At 41.9% G+C, this 19336-nt stretch overlaps 1 protein-coding gene across 3 annotated transcripts in view; it reads left to right on the forward strand.

The window, feature by feature from the left end:
* HECW2 (HECT, C2 and WW domain containing E3 ubiquitin protein ligase 2) overlaps window positions 1-19336 on the forward strand; it is a 183355-nt gene that overhangs the window by 38466 nt on the left and 125553 nt on the right. For all 3 annotated transcript variants that reach the window (XM_033168893.1, XM_033168901.1, XM_033168885.1), the window contains exon 2: window positions 9847-10177. In XM_033168893.1, the coding sequence (XP_033024784.1) occupies window positions 9886-10177 (292 nt within the window). In that variant the 5' untranslated portion in view covers window positions 9847-9885. The remainder of the gene's footprint in view (window positions 1-9846; window positions 10178-19336) is intronic.

The raw sequence follows: 19336 nt of genomic DNA on the forward strand, positions 1-19336 counted from the left end.
TTTCTTGCATTCCCAGACCTTAGGCTTGCCAGGAGAGAAAGTGCATCATTAGTGCATTTTGCAGTCTTGCTAACGTTGTTTTGCATCTGCTTTTAAATGACACATGGACAAGTTTTGCTTTTTGGAAGGAATGAATGAAAGCCAGCTCTGGTTCCAAATGTGGCCTCAGCCTTATGAGTTCTCTAAGAGATGGCCATCGCTGATTCTCTGTAGAGCTTTCATTTAATTTTAGCAATCCTGGCCTTCAGTACCAACCCTGGGAGTCTAAAGTATAATAATAATAATAATAATAATGGTGTAATCATAGCACAGTGCAATATACCTAAGTTTGCTGTAGCCACACCCACTGCTGCCATGTTTTGTAATATTATTTTGCCATATTCATGAGTTGGGTTAATCACCAATAATAAGCAAGACTAAATTGACCAGCAGCTAAATAACTCATTGAACCCAAGCTGCATGTTTTAGTGGCTGAAGAAGCTGCTAGTTGTGAATAACATGCATGACAGCTGCAGGCAAGTTTAACATGCATGTCATTTTATGTAAGGCAATGGCGGTTAATTTTAGACTCTGGATTACATGGTCTTGCTGGGATTAGGGTGTTTATGCTCTGTAGAAGGTAATGTGTATTGCTTGATTGACTTCAAAATGTGATGAGCCAGCCTTGTAAGGGACCCTCTTGCTTATTCTGTTGTTTGGCCATTGACATCTGCATCAAAGCTCTGCTCTGATTGTACAGTTGTTCAAACCAGTAACCCATGGAGCCAATTTAACTCATGATTCATTCTTACCTAGCTAAAGCGGTACCATCCAAATGTTGTGGACTACAACTCCCATCAGCCTCACCTTGCATGGCCAGTGATAAGGTATTATGGGAGCTGTAGTCTATAAAAGTCTAGAGGGCACCATGCTCACTACCCCTAGTTTAGATAACATGAAGCATAACTTTGGCCGCCAAACTTATTGACCACGTCAAGGCCGCCTAGAGAGGCATTTGCTTGGAAACCAAGGTTTTAAAGCTTTTTCACTGCCACTTAGACAAACTTGTAGAAGAAGAAAGAGGCTGGCACTTCCAGTAAAGATTTCTGTTTCCATTCATTCAGACCTCTTCTGATTAAAGAAGAAGAGAGAAATGTCCACTTCAGTTCCTCTGGGGAAGTATAATGAAAAGCTCCTCTTACATTTTATCCCAGCAACGTCTATTCTTGCTCCTTGTCTCTGTGGTCCATGTTAGGAAGGTCTAGGCCAGGCTTCTTCAACCTCGGACCTCCATATGTTTTTGGCTTACAACTCCCATGATCCCTAGCTAGCAGGACCAGTGGTCAGGGATGATGGGAATTGTACTCCCAAAACATCTGGAGGGCAGAGGTTGAGGAAGCCTGGTCTAGGCATTCCAGTAACTGCCTACACCTGGTAGTAATAGCAAAGTAATAGGCAGAATGACAGCAATTGAATTTGAATCAAAGATATAATGAGTGACCAGCAGGCAATATTATTAATTTAGGTGATACTTATAGTGAGTTACATACTGGATAATTCCTGTGTCTATTTCCATTGTATTTTTATTCGTTGTTCATTTCTGAAGGTAGCTGTAAATCCTACTGAGCTCAGTGGAACTTATGTATCAGTATGTATATATAGTACATATCTGAGGTTTTCAGACTTTAATATGTCCCCACACTTGGATTTGCTTGTGCGTGGCATGAAGTAGTGATCCTGTAAGCAGGTACCGCTGGGTGGGGGCCCTCAGGCGGTAACAATTAGTTCCCCAAAGTGGAAGCATGTGATGGAGCTGGCTGGCTGCCAGTATTCACCAGCCCCTATAAATCTTTGCGCTAACCTGCTCGGGGGGAGAGAGAACATGCCATGTTTGATGTTCTTTAGCTGGTGCTGGAGAAGAAGCCGATTAAGTCTGGTAACCCGTTCGGTGCCTGCATGTGATTGATTAGTAGCTTGGAGGGAAGACTTGGGAAAGTGACTTCTTCCTTGACAGTGCAACCCAGAACTGGGTTAAAAAGGCAAAAGGATTTTTCCAGGCTGGAAGACACATAAACACTTGGAAAACTGTGTGCCGCAACCACCACCCTGTCCCCAGTCACTGGTGCAGTTAGGCAGTCTATTTAGAGACCGGGGTTAATCATTCTATGGAGGCCCTAACTTCCTTACTTCCAGGGCTGGCCCTACACATTTTTTTTCTGCCTGAGGCATAGCAGCAAATGGTGCCAGTTCGTGTACAGTCAAGGTGCATATTGAGTTATTTTGAAGGCTGAGATGTGCCTTCCCAGAAGAAGCTCTCCCCATTTTCTGGCAGTAAAAACACAATAATAATACTACTAAAATAAATAATTGGGGATGGCCACCACTCTACCTGATGTTAGGGCTGCCTGTGATTACTCACTTCAAAATATGGCAAGCCACCCCTGATGCATTTGGGGGCTTTTTTGCTCATTGTGCTGAGTGGAGCCCTCGACTTCTGCCCCCCAATCCTGACGTGACAGCAGCAACATTGCCTCCAGCCATCCAGTCTGCTATTTCTTCTTAGGCATGTGTTGAATGCCCAGGACTTGGATGATGATGTTTGCAAGAAAAAATGTGTCCAATACTTTACCTGTCATTGAACTTGCTTTTATATTTATTTATTTATTTATTTATTTATTTATTTATTTATTTATTTATTACTTACTTACTTACTTACTTACATTTTATATCCAAATCATCGGCATGAAAGCACATTTATGTTGGGAATTCTTACTTTTGCAGCAATATTTTGTCATTTTCCAGAACAGTCATTTACTTTTCATCTAAAACATTTCCTTGAAAAAAATATACTCCCCGGAATTTCTCTTTCTTTTCTTTTGCTTCTCGTAAAAGATATTCAGGAGATTTGCTTTTCTACTATTTCACATGAGTGAAACAATAGAATATGCAATATATTAATATATTAATAACTGCACCATCGGGTTTCATACTAATTCGTCTTCTTTGGGAAAATTGCGTGTTCCTTTGACAACAATTAAAGAAGAAGAAGAGTTTGGATTTGATATCCTGCTTTATCACTACCCGAAGGAGTCTCAAAGTGGCTAACATTCTCCTTTCCCTTCCTCCCCCACAACAAACACTCTGTGAGGTGAGTGGGGCTGAGAGACTTCAAAGAAGTGTGACTAGCCCAAGGTCACCCAGCATGTGGAGGAGCGGAGACACGAACCCGGTTCCCCAGATTACGAGTCTACCGCTCTTAACCACTACACCACACTGGCTCTCGATTTTAAAAGTTCTGCATGAACACTTCATACCCTAAGGAGGTTGTATTCCCAGCACTTTTCTGCTATATGCTTTCTCTATTCTTAAAAATACTTTAGCAGTGCAGTCCTATACAGGTTTACTCAAAAGTCCAGCTGAGTTCAATGGGACTCGCTCCCAGATAGCTGGGCACAGGATTCCAGCCTAAAAATAATTCGCCGTGATTGTGAAATGCACTGCGTTTCTGTGGGTAGAATTCAAATCCTTGCTTTGCATGGGGGTACAGCAGGTTCACATTGAGAAAATCAGCATTGTTTTTGGATTATAAGACATAAATAGTAATGACCTATAGCAGTAGTCAGTAGTAGGTGGCATGTGGAGTTTTGGAAGCCTGCAGATGGCAGGATAGCATCAGTGCTGTTGAGGAAGAGAGACAGGTGCTTGGTTGCTGTGAGGCAGGAGTTGCACCAAGCCAGAGAGAAACTGATGTGTTTATGGGTGCATGTGGATGCATGCAAGTGGAAATGGGTGTGTCCAAATCAGAGAAGAGTTACAAGGCTTCTAGGTATGACACAAATCATTTTACTTGTATGCTTGCTTAGATATTTATGAATTGCTCTACATCTTATATACAAACCACACAGTGTCTCTCAGCAGTTAGAGTGGCGCAAAAACAGCTTCACAGGTAGTCTGTTGGACAAAAAGAAAATTCCAAAGCTCAACAGGTATTGCTATACAGCAGGGATGGCCAACTCCCAAGAGACTGTGATCTACTTACAGAGTTAAAAACTGGCAGTGATCTACCCCCTTTTGGGGGGTTCAGGTCAAAGTTGTTGAGCTTTTTGGGGCAGAGGAAAGCCCCCCCATTTTTAGGCATTCAGGTCAAAGTTGTTGTTGAGCTTTTTTAGGGAGAAGGAAATCCCTTTTTGGGGGGGTGCAGGGCAAAAAAAAATCGAGCTTTTTTAAGGGGAGCCACGTTGTTGGGCTTCTTTGGGGGAGCCAGTGATCTACCACAGACGTCCAGTGATCTACCGGTAGATCACAATCTACCTGTTGGACATGCCTGCTATATAGTATCTGGTGGTGAAAGTTTAGTGGGATTAACTTGAACTCTTTTAGTTCTTGCTGCTTACTAAAATGATGCATAATTAACATACAGTTGCATTGGCACATGTTCCCTTCCCCAGGAAAGAAACATGTTCCTCTACAGTTGGGGCAGACTTGCAATGAGGCACATTAAGTGTGAATGGAAGAAATGCAGAGAAGCAATCTCTCTCTCTCTCTCCCTCTCTCTCTCTCTTGCAGTTAGTCTAATTTTCCATGTTGAAGAGGGCTGGACCAAAGCCGGCACCTTAAAAATATTTAGAATCCACCCTTCATTTATGCAGATAGATGGAGTACAGAACATAAAACAAAGTAAAAACGAACTGGGTAGTGAAATCAACAGCAAGGTGTGCAGAAGTACGACATCTTGTACTCCTCTTTGATGACTTCATGCTATGCAACTGTCTATGAATTTGTTAAATACTAACAACAAACAAGTAAAGCAGCTAAAAACAATGGAGCTCGTTTGGCAAGACTTACAAAACTTAAAATGCCTGGGCAAATAAATACCTCTGAACCTGTTGTCGAAATGACTTTGCAATTCACATTCCCCATGTGTCCTTTCATAGTACTTTGTCCACCTATTAATACTGGCATGTTTGGCTCCACTCATCTCTAGTTCTGTGGAAATATTTTGTCTGGCACAGGGTCAAACGCTTTCCTGAAATCAAGATCTACATTGTTCACTGCACCCTTGGACAATGAGATTGGTTTCAGCCAACTCTTTCCATTGTGTGTAGGAGTCTACTTCAACACATGCAACACAGCCAGTGCCAAAGACTTAAGGCATCCGTTTATCTTGAGAGTTTTCATGGAACCCCCTGCCACTCCATTGTAATATAAACTAGTAATACACATTTCTGATCCCCTGCTTCTTGGCGAAATCCTACCGGAGTAAACCAGGCCTCCGTTGAGAACAGTGCCTTTTGCTTTCTAAGAAAATGGGAAGAACAAATGCCAACTGAAACCTACTTATTCCCCTCCCATTTCCTTGACCTGATTCATATTTAATATGTTGTGATTGGCATATTGTAACTAGAAATAATATACACCAACCAAAATGTGCTGGTGTATTATTCCATGACACCTCTGTCCATCAGGCCTATGCGTCTAATAAGCTTTGCCAAAGATGTTTTGGACTACAGCTCCCATCAGCTTCATTGCTGGCAACTGTCAGACCTCCGCCTACAAAGAGATTCCTGCATAAGGAAGAAATGATTCAGTGTCACTAATGCAAATAATAAAACAAAGAGGGCAATGTATGAACTCAAGGAAAATACTTTTCCTCTTTGCAATGCTGAGTTTTACCTATAATATTACACTGGTCTTCCAAAGGCAAAATGAAGCAGCACTTTTCACATGGGAAACATTTCTGCCATTAAATAATTTATACTGAGCTTTCAGTATATTCTTTGTTGCAACTATCTTGGGTTAGTGGGTCTGAGAAGCAGCAGAGAGATGAGATGAGCCAAAGCTTTTCTTAAGGCAACTCAGCAAGTAAATAAATGACTTTGCAGACTTATTACATTTATATCCTACCTTAACTACCACATTGCTCAAGATGGCATATATATTAAACTCCCTGCCCCAACCATTTCCTCCCTCTCAATAGCTCTGTGAGGTCTGTTAGACTGAGAAGCAGTGACAGCCCTGTGGTTATGCAGTGAGCTTCATGACTGATTGGGGATTTGAATTTCAGTTTTCTAATCTGATGCCCTGGGACATGGGTGGCGCTGTGGTCTAAACCACTGAGCCTCTGGGGCTTGCTGATCGGAAGGTTGGCGGTTTGAATCCCCACTATGGGGTGAGCTCCTGTTGCTCTGTCCCAGCTCCTGCCAACCTAGCAGTTTGAAAGCACGTCAAGTGCAAGTAGATAAATAGGTACCGCTCCGGTGGGAAGGTAAACGGTGTTTCCGTGCGGTGCTCTGGTTTCAGTGTTACGTTGCGCCAGAAGCGGCTTAGTCATGCTGGCTAAACTGTCTGTGGACAAACGCCGGCTACCTCGGCTTGTAAAGTGAGATGAGCGCCGCAACCCCAGAGTCGTCTGCGACTGGACTTAACTGTCAGGGGTCCTTTGTTGTTCTTGTTGTTTAGTCGTTTAGTCGTGTCAGATTCTTCGTGACCCCATGGACCAGAGCACACCAGATCCTTTACTTTTTACCTAACCCAGGGATGACAAACATCCATCTGATGGGACAAATGCAGTCTACAGAGACCTTGAATCTGCCCTCCAGTCTCCCCTTCTTGGTCCTATTCTCTGCCTAATGCACAGGAACTTTCCCCCTCTTAAATCTAACCCCCCCACTCTCTCTGTGTGTGGAACATTTCAGAGATATCAGCTGGCTCTCAAATTCACTCCATTGACCCACTATTAGCTTTGTGCAGATGATGATTCTCAACACGTGAAGGAATGCTGAGTTGTACCTCCATGTGTTTATGGGTTCTTCTGTATGTACGAGCTGCGCATATGCATGTTTTATAACCTGCATTTTTGTTACAGTACAAGTGTCATGTACAGCTAGGGTTGCTAGGTCAGGAGAATCCCAGACCCTGATATTTCAGGGCCCAAACCTGAGATCTAGGGGTGATGTCATGGGGCCCCCCACTGGTGTCTGGGGGCGGGCCCTGGAGATAGAGGGGAGCAGAGGCAAGTAGGAACCCCGCCCCCCCCCACCGTGTCTGTGCATTAATTTGCAGCCAGCTCCTGCTGGGCTGAACCTTATAAGCTGCATGCATGGCCATCTTAATTGTTTTTCTTTAATTAAAAGCACTCATGCCACCTGGAGAAAAAAGCGCTACACCTGCTACTTGGGGAGGACAAGGCACACCTGGAGACTTCAACTCAGACCTGGAGGTCTGGCAACCCTATGAAATTTGTGGGTGTGTACACACTGTGAAAGCGACTCCATCAATGCGCAGCAGCCATATGGGGTGGAAAAGGCCTGTTAGCACGATCCTGTCGGCACCCCCCTCAACCGTGCACACTTTATCTGTCATGAATTTGCAGCTTTACATAGATGTGTTTTTTATTATTCTAATCTAGATGAATGTCAGCTGTTGGTTTTTGAGATTGTCTTTGTGTCATTGGAGCAATAAGCCAATGGTAGCTTTGCATGAGAAGAATTGCCTGTCTCTGCATTCATAGCCAGATTTGGGCTTGGTAGAAAAAATGGATGATGTGGAAGTATCATTACCTTTTTTTTAAATAAAAGATTTTATTGGTTTTCCACAATAAACGACAACAACACAACAAATAGACAAATACACAATACAAAAACAATCACATTAAAAAAGAAAAAATAAACACTAAAAAGAAAGAAAACTTATACATACCTGACACACCTAACACACGAACATTGAATCATAACATGCTTATTGCTATATTCAAATTTCAAATCTTATGTGGGGACTTCCCCCATTCTCTCGGCTGCGTTCAATACCAATTTACTTTAGTAACTCCATCTCTTCATAACAGATTTAAACAAAAACACATTTTATATCTATTAACTTCTAAATGTCAAAATATAACATCTTATTACCAATCTTAACTTCTTATATCCTTTAGGCTGTTGGGAAAGTATCATTACCTTTAATTGGCTGGGTGACAATATGAGACCTGTAGAAATTTGCAAGATTGCTTAAGAATGCAGAGGGAAGACTTGGGAAGAAAAAGGTGTTGTTGTTTTTTTAAAGTCTTAATTCACAGTCTACATTAGTAGTGTGTGTGTGTGTGTGGGGTCTGATATCCTCCCAAAATGAAATTAATGCAGGCTGCACCATTATGCTTACACTGTTATGGAGGAAGTTGCAGCTACCTTTGCAATCTTTCATGAATTGCCAGACAGTTCAGAAGGCAGCCCATAAACCTTATTAGGAGAGAGCAGTATTCGATTTTGCTGGGAAACTTAAGATTGATTTCTAGTAAATGGCATTTACAGGTGGTATTTACAGTTAACGTGTAACAGTTTTGCATTATAAAATATGACATAATGTGTTGGGAGCTGAATTTCCCCCTGCTTGCTTTTATTGTATCGTGTTTCTCTATTTAAAGACTTAAATACTGTTAAGAGTTTCTGGTTGCCAGACCCCCTCAGATCCCTGGATCCAGCAAGTGTTAGAAGCTAATCAAGCCAGGCTAGCTCCCTGAACCCCTGGATCCAGCAAGTGTTAAACTGTAAGCCAGGCTAGCTTCCTCATTAGGTGGTCGCCTGGGTGATGACTTATTTAGAGAACAAAGGAAAGAGGGCTCTGTGCGAGACGACAAATGGGTGGAGACCCTCTCTCAACTCAGAGATAGAATCACAGAGGCAGAGTTTGAGGTAGAGTTTGGGGGCTGTGGTGTGAAAAGGAGCAAGCTGGAGAGAGGGGCATAGCACAATGTTGGATTTCTGTTTGAATCTAAGGCTGCGGCTATGGTAGAAATGAGTTTGTTGCATTTGGGCAAATTAATAAGTTGTGGTCAGGGCTTTTTTCCCCCAGCTGGAGCTCACAGGAGCTCAGTTCAACACCTCTCAGGTGGGCTCCATTGCCATTCTAAGAGAACAAGGGAGAAGATCATGGTGAGATCCAGCACCTCTTTTTCTAGAAAAACAGCACTGGTTGTGGTTGATCTGTATATCATAGCTGTTGATCTTTCATATGCCTTTGACTCCTTCAACTGGCAGGGCCTGTGGGAAAACCTAGCGGTTATTTTGTGGGATTAAACAACTGCATTTTCTTATACAGCAGCTGTAGTCTCAATACTGATGTCAAAATGCTATCATAATTTCCTGTGTGCAAGGTGGGATTAACGCAGCAGGGGGAGAGATTTTGCGCCAGCTGTTTGCCGTTCATTTTACCAGCCCATTCAGTACTCTGGCAACTCATTCCGCTGCCCGTAGAGACCAGCGTTGTATGTGCATGTGAATACCGTATAGCTGTTTTGGGGGGGGGGAATGAAGGCATGATAAAAGTAGCTTCTTCCCAGGAAAAATCAGCAGGGTATAAACTCAATAGGTGACGGAACACTTTGTGAACATGGTTAAAGCTAGGATTTCCATGCTGTTTTGGGACCTTCTGTTTTTCCTCTTTTGGAAATGAACCTTCTCAAACCACTTGCCCATTTGCTGCACTGGATACTGGTCACTGCATTCACTGCTGGACTGAAAGCCAGCTTACAAGATTCCTATAGAGTCCACTAGTGTCTTTAATTGACCTTTATAGGAAACATAGTGTTAACAGTTAGCAGTTTTAAGGACCAGTAAAGAGGATAATTTTGAGTGATTTAACTGGCCTGGTGAGCTTGGTAGGCCAAAATGTGAGCAGAACTTTATTTGGAAAAGATGTTTTCTTTGTGAAAAGCCATTAATGGTGAAAGCTTCTCTCCGCAGCCTTTAAAAAACAAAAAAAAAACAAAAAAAAACAACCACAACCAAACAGTTTAGCTCTCCTTATCAAGTTTCCGATCTCAGCAGATGTACAAGAGAGTTTTGTATTTTGACGTTTGTGTTTTCTTCTTTACAGCTCTCTGTGTGAAACCTCTCCTGTGAAAACAAGCTCAAGATGACCAGCTCAGCCAGGGAACATCTGCTTTTTGTGCGACGGAGGAATCCCCAGTTGCGATACACACTGAGCCCTGAGAACCTCCAGAGTCTGGCATCTCAGGGCACCATGCCTGAGAACATGAACCTTCAGCGTGCTAATAGTGACACTGACCTAGTGACATCTGACAGCCGCTCTAGTTTGACTGCAAGCATGTATGAATACACCCTAGGGCAGTCTCAGAACCTCATCATTTTCTGGGATATTAAAGAAGAAGTGGATCCCACAGACTGGATAGGACTTTATCACATTGGTAAGCAAAGAGCTTTCGTTCCAGTTGTTAGCTGGCGTGCTCCTCTCAAGGTTTGTCTTGGGAACGGTTAGGTAAAGATAACACAGTACAAGGTTTTCCAGTGATTTGTGTAAAAACATGCTCCTCGTTATCAAAGCTTTGGGTTTGTCCTGATCTGATATCTACGGAAAGGCAATCTTCTTGATTGCAGAAAATACGTTGCGCCCAAGCTCTTTCTCTTCTTAAATACGCTTGGTTGCAATAATGCTTAGAAGTTCAAAGGGTTGGCTCCTTTCAGTGGAAATAAGATGAAGTTTTAGATTTCTTGTAGCTTTAACTTGGCATGCTTTGGGGGGGGGGCGGCGGCACGGAGAGCCATGGAAATAACTTCAAAATCACAGGAACATTTAAAAAAATATAATGTTATTTGTTAGCGATAGTGCGCTGTTTACGAAACACTTATCCATATGCTAGGTTCTTCTAGTATCAGAACCAGTGCTTACTTATTTTGTGTATTTACACCATAGAGTGCTTAGGTTATAATCCTGAGTCCACGTATGCAAGATATGAATTGGTGTACAGAGCTGCTCCTATTTTACACCCTAAAGTTTGTAGTAACTTAAACTGATGCAGCTGCAGTGCCAGAGTGGAGCAAGCTGGTCTTGGAAATGCGTGTGCTGTTCCATTGTAACTACTTAGTACCTTTGATTGGAAAGATGGGGATCAGCTAGTACTTTACTGTCTGGTTCAGCTGACCTTTAGGATGATGCTAACAGGATAGATTACACTTCTGCTAACACCCAACCACTTCAGCAACATGCCGCAGGTTCTGTTTATGCCGTGAACAACTTTAGAAACCAGCATCTCATGAATGGTGGCTGGTGCTAATAAATTTTGACCCGTGCTGACCTTTGCACTTTACCTATACAGCATGCATTTAACGACTATCACCACTACTACTTCCTATTTATTATTATTTACATTTGTTAGTCACTTTACACAAAGAAGTCTCAGAACGATTTAACAGGACTTACCTGCTTGAAAGTGCATCTTACCTGGTTGTTGACGATATGATATTGGGTTAGGTTGTTAGCTGTGTGTAGTTGAAGCAATTTATTGAGGCTGCTTTTGCATAAATGGTTAGCACAGTAGATAAGCAACTGTTCATTTGTCATGCATTGTCTGAGTGTCTTTCCTTGAGATTTGCCTTTCCGTAACAATGTTGTTGGAAACATACCTGTGGTACCTGGGAAAATGCTGTGCTTTCCTTAGCTAACTGATCCACTGATATAACTAGTGTCGTGCTGCATTGGTTGTGCTGGTATTTGCAAGGGGGCTGTTGGGCTCTCCGGAAAGTTCTTGTGGGATTCCACACAAAGCTCCACAGGATGCTCACCTTCTAATAAAGCTGTGGACTTCTCATTCCCCTTGCTCAAGGGGCCACATTCCATGCCAACTGCACAATAACGTAGTGGCTGGGCATTGCGAAGTCTCTTATGCAAATCTTGTCTCAGCTGTGAGCTAAGTAGCCTTCCACTCCACCCCTTTCACCCTCAACCTCTCTATATTCAGTATGGGTGTGGTGGGGTTGATAACACTACTGACTTACATTACAAGGCTTTTGCAAACATTGCTGAGCAATATTCATTTCTTTGAATATTTGAAATGCTCACTCATATAACTGCTCACACTCTTGTACAGTACTATTAAAAAGTGTGATTCTTTCCCCACACTTGTGACCCTGTGCATTTGCCCTATAGGGACACAGATGGCGCTGTGGTCTAAACCACAGAGCCTCTTGGGCTTGCCGATTGTAAAGTCGGCAGTTCGAATCCGCACAACAGAGTGAATTCCTGTTGCTCTGTCCCAGCTCCTGCCAACCTAGCAGTGCGAGTAGATAAATAGATACCGCTGCGGTGGGAAGATAAATAGCGTTTCTGTGTGCTCTGGCTTCGGTCCTGTTGTCCCTTTGCACCAGAAGTGGTTTAGTGATGCTGGCCACATGACCCGAAAAAGCTGCTTGCGGACAAACACCGGCTCCTTCTGCCTGAAAAGTGAGATGAGCACCGCACCCTATAGTTAATAATAATAATAATAATAATAATAATAATAATAATAATAATATCTTTATTACGGTCGTAGACCAGCAACAGAAAAATAAAACGGTAATACATAGTATAAATATTCCTTAAATATCGTCTTTTAACAATACTATCTCAAATCTCGTATTAGATTAAATTTAAGCTAAAAATTTAATGGGAAATAATTCCATTTAGGTATTATCCGCTATGGCTTGGTGGACGGCTTTATCGCTGTTGTTAGTTGATGTCACGACGCGTCTCAGACTTGCCGCATGGTAACAAAATTTGGCTACAGACATAGTTCACTCTGGGTTAGTGTCCTCAATTAAATATCTAGTCAGCATTTCAATTGAACGGCCTGGGAGATTTTTTAACAGGGGTTCGATTAACTCCTTCCTCAAATCTCGATACAGGGTGCAGTGTAGGAGAACGTGGCTAATAGATTCGATTTCCTTGTAATTGCAAGGACATAGTCTCTGTTCTATCGGGATCTGAATATATCTACCAGTTAATAACGCCGAGGGTAATACATTAAAACGAGCCCTAGTAAAGGCCCATCGATGTCTCGGGTTTTCTAACGTCTTTAGGTAGATAGCTGGGTGGTTTGGGCGGTGCACCCTATAGTTGGTTTTGACTGAACTTAACCGTCATGGGGTCCTTTACCTTTTTACCCTATAGGGTATTGATTTATAAAGCTTTTATGTTTGTTGTCTAAATGGAATGAGGGAATATGAAGTTAACTTCACTCAAGTAGTGAAAAGTGGAATAAGAAGCATTTGGATGGAAAAGATGGCTTTGTTACCTCTCAGCATCATGTGCTGGTCTTCTGATTTCCGAAGAATGAGATTGATTTACAGTCAGACTAAGGTTTTTTTCTTTGTTTCTGCAAGTTGCACACATTACGTGCAGCTTGCCTTACGCGTAAGAGAGGTTTTTTTGGCGAGATGCCAGAGTAATGCAGCAGTTCAGATGTAATTTTTTCCCCTTCCAACACTTGGAGAGTTGTTTGACAGCGATGCTATTGGACAAAGGAAAAATGTTTACTTCCTAGTTCACAAAAATAGAAGGGGGGGGGGGTGGAAACCCATCAGAGTTTGTGTAAAAAAAAAAAGTTAATTCTTGCGGTGCGAAGGATAATCAATTGCTTCCTTACCACAAAATAAGCATAGTTATCAATCACCCTCAAACTGTTTGACAAATGATACTTTAACAAAAATGAAGGACTTCTGGTGTATGGATAAGGGCACCTGCCATAGGGTTTTTGTTTTTCTAGAACTAGTTACCGGTACATGCTTAAGTGTATTTTTAAAGGTAATGTTGCAGATTTGTCTTTTCCATTCTCTTCTGTATCTTCCTGTAGGCATTTAACTCAACTGGTTAGGGTTGATGTTGTGTACAATATGTTTCCAACTCTTCACTATCATCAAAGAGAAGCATTCTCTGATGTGACAGAAATAGACAAAAAAGCTGGTTGCTCCTCTCCACAGGAAAGTTAATAGCTTAACCTTCCGAGAAATGATATGAAAGAGAGAAATCCATTGTAAATCTTACATTTGCTCAGTTAACTACAGTATATCTTTACTGGACAACAGCCCATGCTAAGAAGAAAACTGAGTCACCACAGTCTTAGTAATTGAGTTTTTGAGTAATTGAGTTAAATCTTCTTTTAATTGAAGATCTGTTGTGGATGGGGATTTTTAAAAAGAATTCCAGAAGATGATGAACTGGCATTTTATTGAAGGTTGATGCTTCTTGCAGGTTCATCAGGTTTCCATATGGATTAGTCTGTCTTGATGGAATACAATAAGGAAAGCAGTACGTCTTATCAGTCGTTGGTCCCAGCTCTCAAAATTCAGACACAACCGCATTCTGAGCCCTGGCAAAAGGGCTACAGAATTAGAAATGTAAAATTTCTGGGCAGCGGCCAAATGTTCTGTACCAGTAGGACCAGCAGAGGCAGCAAGATGCCCTTCCAGAAGTGCTAACCTTTCTTTGATCAAACTCAGTCATTTCTATTTATAACTTGACATTGATATGTATGGGATATAGCCTATGTATTTGATCCCATTTGTTTTGTAGGTTTTACTTTGGGGGGGGGGATGGTGATCTCCTTTACTTTTATGCTCACTTGAGTATTAATTTTAAAAAATCTTATGTGGCCATTATCAATAGCCACACAAATGAAAAATTCGAGGTGGTCCAGAAAATATGTTGGCATCTGTCCGTCTTGAGAGACAATGGAAGAGCGTGCCATTGGTGATAAAGTCAAACTGTTGGAGAGTTACAGCATCTGCTGTGACCTATAGAGATCGATACAGGAGAGACATGTTCTATTGCAGCTGGGGCAGATGAAGACGTATGGTTTCGCTGGTGTAGATGCACCATGTCACTTCTTCTCTCTGCGCTCCTCCCAGTGGTCATTCCTCCTCTGGCCACTGCTGTGGATACACCACCTCACTGTATCAAGGTAGTCTGCAAGGGATTCCCAGATGGTGGGGCTGATGTTGCCAGCTTTTATGTCATGTTGGCAGACATCACTATAACGCCAGAGTTGGTCTGCCAATGGGACTGGTGCCTGAATGACATTCCCCACACTTCTTTTCAGTCAGACTCTTTAGTGGGAAGAAGTGACAACATAGATTTAATGAACCCAAACTTTCCTGCTTGCTTTATTTTGAAGAGACTTCAAAGCTTCTTTTTTGGCGCGTGATGTAGGATTGCAGCTTGCATCATCCCTGACCATAATGTTAGGGCTGATGTTAACTGTAGTCAGATAACTTGAGGGCAGGAGCCTGGGGAAGTCTACTGTGGACAGACTTACATTTCGCTCTAGTCTAACTCAGACATGCTATGTAAATGGTTGCCACAGGTGATGAAGAATTCCACGCAGGTGACAATTGCATGGAATTCCATCTAGGCAAGTGGACAGGCTGCTGGAAGATGGGCAGAGTGATCTTAGTAGGTTAGTAACTTTTCTGGCATTGTATATATGGCTGGTCTGAACCCATCATTTAGAGAGGTTCTCCCTGATTGTAAAACACAAACCCTAAGGAAGACAGTACATGGATGTATAAAACTCAATTGTTCTTGCATTTATGGTTTTGATGGTTTGTGGCTCTGAGTTGGGACCAGTTTCAATATTTTCCTGGTTGAAATTCTGTTGGTACAAGTACAGCCTTGGAAGTCAAACGGAATCTTTTCCAGAAGTCTGTTCGACTTCCAAAACGTTCCAAACCGGAACACTCTCTTCCGGGTTTGCGGCATTCAGGAACCAAAATTTCCGCGCACCAAGGCTTTTGGGATCCAAGGTATGTGGTTCATTTGCAGTGAAACTCTTCAACTAGAAAAATACCTCCTTTTGTTATTGTTTTGGGTGTTTATTATTTTGGTTGTTTATTAGAACTATTCCACGCATTACTATTTCAACATGACATGTGCTTTGTGATTCTGCTAAAACAGTAATCTATGAAGCACATATAAGTCTCGCTCTTTCTCCTCATGAGCACCACAAAAAAACATGTAGCAGGAAAATGGAGTCAACCACATGACATGGTTTTGCAATTTGCAATATGTATTGTCCTAATACGTTAAGCTCCTGGAAGTGAAATTCAGTGGCTGTCAACTATTTGCATTACAGTATTTTTCCTGCTTTTACTGTGAGTTGACATGAACTGGTTTGTGAATTTCCACAAGGGCCTGTAGGAGACTGGAATGATACCAACCAATAATTCCTATTTGCACTTGTGGCTGCTTTTTGTGTGTTTTAATTTAATTTGCTTGCTCACTTTACTTGGAGCTCCTCTGGTTTGACTGTTTAACCTTGAGGTCATTCAGACAGGTAATTTTTCTAGCTCTTATTGTGTTACAAGGCAAATGATAACAATGTAAGATTTTTCTTTCACAAGTGTGCATCTACAGTCTATCTACAGGTTATTTCAGAACGCTTCTGAATGTTGTGAAATTGTAAAATAGATGGTACATCCACTCTACATTTCTGCAGAAATTTTCTGTGTGTGGGTATGTTGTCTGGGCTACATTAAAAAAAAACCACAACACTTTTGAGTAGAAAGACTCAGGAGTAGCTTATGACTCAGATTGCCTTTATCACATGATGACTCTTAGAATTACTCCAGCATTTATATCAGGACTGTGTATTTTAAAGACTGTGTTATTTTATGGATTTTAAATATTTTTTAAAATATTATTTGACTTCGTTGTAAAGCGCCCTGTGGTTTGTACAAAGGGCAATAAATAAACGATCCAAATAGATAAGCGAGGAAGAAAGAGGGCTGTGAGCTGAAGGTATATCTCAAGAATAATTTAGCATTTTATAGTTAGCACTTGCAAAATATCGGTGCTTCGCTTACATTCTCTTATTGTAAGCATGACAGCAGTTCTGGAAGTTGGCTGCCCTCCTTATATTTCAGATGGAGGGCTGAGACACTCTTAAGGCCATCTTGATTCATAGTTTCAGGCTGTAATCCTGTGCCTGGAACTTACCTGGAACTTGAACTCACTGGGACTACCGTATATACCCGAGTATAAGCCGACCCGAATATAAACCGAGGCACCCAATTTTCCCACAAAAACCTGGGAAAGCTTATTGACTCGAGTATAAGCCGGTTCACCTTTGCCGCTGTGGAGGAGGAGGAGGAACGAGCAGCCCGAAAGCAATCCTTTGGGCTGCTCCTTCCTCTTCTTCCTTTGCCAACTTTGCATTTATGCGAGCAGTTCAGGAATGGAACAAGCTGCCTGGGGAGAGTAAAGAACCGCTGTTCTTGTACACTTCTTAAGGAATGGTTGACTGGGGAGAGCGGGTGGCGGCACAAGCAGAGAGAAAGGGCTTCTTTCTCGCCGCCCCCCACCGCCCGCCTCGCTCGAGTATAAGCCGAGGGCAGCTTTTTCAGCACAAAAAATGTGCTGAAAAACTAGGCTTATACTCAAGTATATATGGTAACTTCTGAGTATCCATACACCAGCAAGTTCTGCTCCCATTTCTGTTTTTTTCTCAGAATTCTCTGGCAACTCTCCTTGAAATGGAAGAAATGATAGAACCTTGGAAGTACATTCATGAGAAATTATTGAGCCACCATCTAACACATAGTCAAGTGTACTTAAGGTTGTTGAAATCAATGCAGTGGAATGAACTCTGTGTTGGAATGTGGCCCATTTGTTGGGGTGGGTGGGTAAAATACTGTATTAATGAAACCCTTCAAAAATAGACTGGCATATTTGGTGATGGGAATGTTGCCTGAGGAGTAGCAACTGCTATGTTGATATGATTATTTAAGAATTTCTGCCTAATTTTGAATAACAGTAGCACAAAGTAAAGACCCAAAGTAAACACACACTGCTTCCATGCATCTTACTCTATTTTTGTGCTGCACTTTGGGATATAGATTTTTTTTAAAAAAAACTCTTCTTAAATCTAGATGCTGAGAACAATTGTGGCGAAAAATATTTAAGACCTCTTTGTTTCTATCATGGTTAATCTGATTGTCATTTTTTCACGAAGCAGCTTTTCAATAACATGTTTGTTATTATAAGGACTATATTTGACAATTTAGATAGGATTGGAGCTTATAGTAAAACCTGCTGGGATTGGGGAAATTCTGGAGGCTTTCCATTTCAGGTCAGACAAGATTAAAAAGGGTGGGGGGAAGCTTTCACATAAGCTCTTTTTTTAATACACTTACGCTTGTAGCTCTGATTGAGTTGAAAGATTGGGGAAAGTTCAACACCTTATGCTCAATTCCAAAGGCTTTGTTCAGCCTCTGAAATGTCTTCTGAATTTAGAACTTTAACGGATTAACGGAGACCACCTGATCGTTACTTGTATTTTTAACTCGACACCTGTACAATATAAACATAGCAGCTTCATTATGTGATGGGTTCTTTTTTTACCTTGATATTTATGCACTCCAAAATTATTGCTAACATTTATAAATGTTCTGCTTATTGTCTGGGATCAGAAGAGTTGCTTGAAGCATCACCCAGGTCTGGGAAACCTGTGGTTCTTCTCACGTGTTTGGATCCTCAGCACCCTGCTTAGAATGGCCAATGGGAGCCAGTGTGGTGTAGTGGTTAAGAGTGGTAGACTCGTAGTCTAGGGAACCGGGTTCGCGTCTCCGCTCCTCCACATGCAGCTGCTGGGTGACCTTGGGCTAGTCACACTTCTTTGAAGTCTCTCAGCCCCACTCACCTCACAGAGTGTTTGTTGTGGGGGAGGAAGGGAAAGGAGAATGTTAGCCGCTTTGACACTCCTTCGGGTAGTGAAAAGCGGGATATCAAATCCAAACTCTTCTTCTTCTTCTTCTTCTTCTTCTTGTACAGAGATATAAACCAATCTTTTCCCAACATGTGCGACAATTACCATGTAGACACACAATTACATGTAAGAGTGTGTTATTGCAATCTGTCAAATGCAGCTCTAACCTATGAGTGCATTTTCATTTTAGAACCAGAATATGAAATCTGAGAAAGTTCAATGTCCTTGTGCCCCGTTGAAATTGACAATAAAAAATAGCTGAAGATAGGATTGTAGCATGATGTCAGAATGATGCCTTATAGAAAAAATTATCCATTCTGACCCGGCAGTATATATGTTGACACTTACGGTGTTTCTGCTGAAACAACACGTCACTTTCACCTGATCCTATTAGAAAAATGCTTGTGTCCACATCAAGTAATAGTAGTAGTAGTAGTAGTAGTAATAATAATAATAATAATACTCCACCCAGCCACTCTGGGCAGCTTCCAGCACATATAAAAACATAATAAAATGACAAACATTGAAAACTTTCCGATATAGGGCTGCCTTCAGATGTCTTCTAAAAGTTGTGTAGTTCTTCTTCTCCTTGACATCTGATGGGAGGGCGCTCCACTGGGCGGGCACCACTACCGAGAAGGCCCTCTGCCTGGTTCCCTGTAACCTCACTTTTCACAGTGAGGGAACCTCCAGAAGGCCCTCAGAGCTGGACCCCAGTGTCTGGGCTGAACGATGGGGTGGAACGATGTCTCCCTAATGAAAAAGTGAAGCTTTGATGTTTGTGTGTCTCTCCCCCCCCCCCCCCAAGATTAGGAAGGCCCAAAGAGTTTC

Source organism: Lacerta agilis, chromosome 1 (genome assembly GCF_009819535.1).
Source record: "Lacerta agilis isolate rLacAgi1 chromosome 1, rLacAgi1.pri, whole genome shotgun sequence".
Lineage (NCBI taxonomy): Eukaryota > Metazoa > Chordata > Lepidosauria > Squamata > Lacertidae > Lacerta > Lacerta agilis.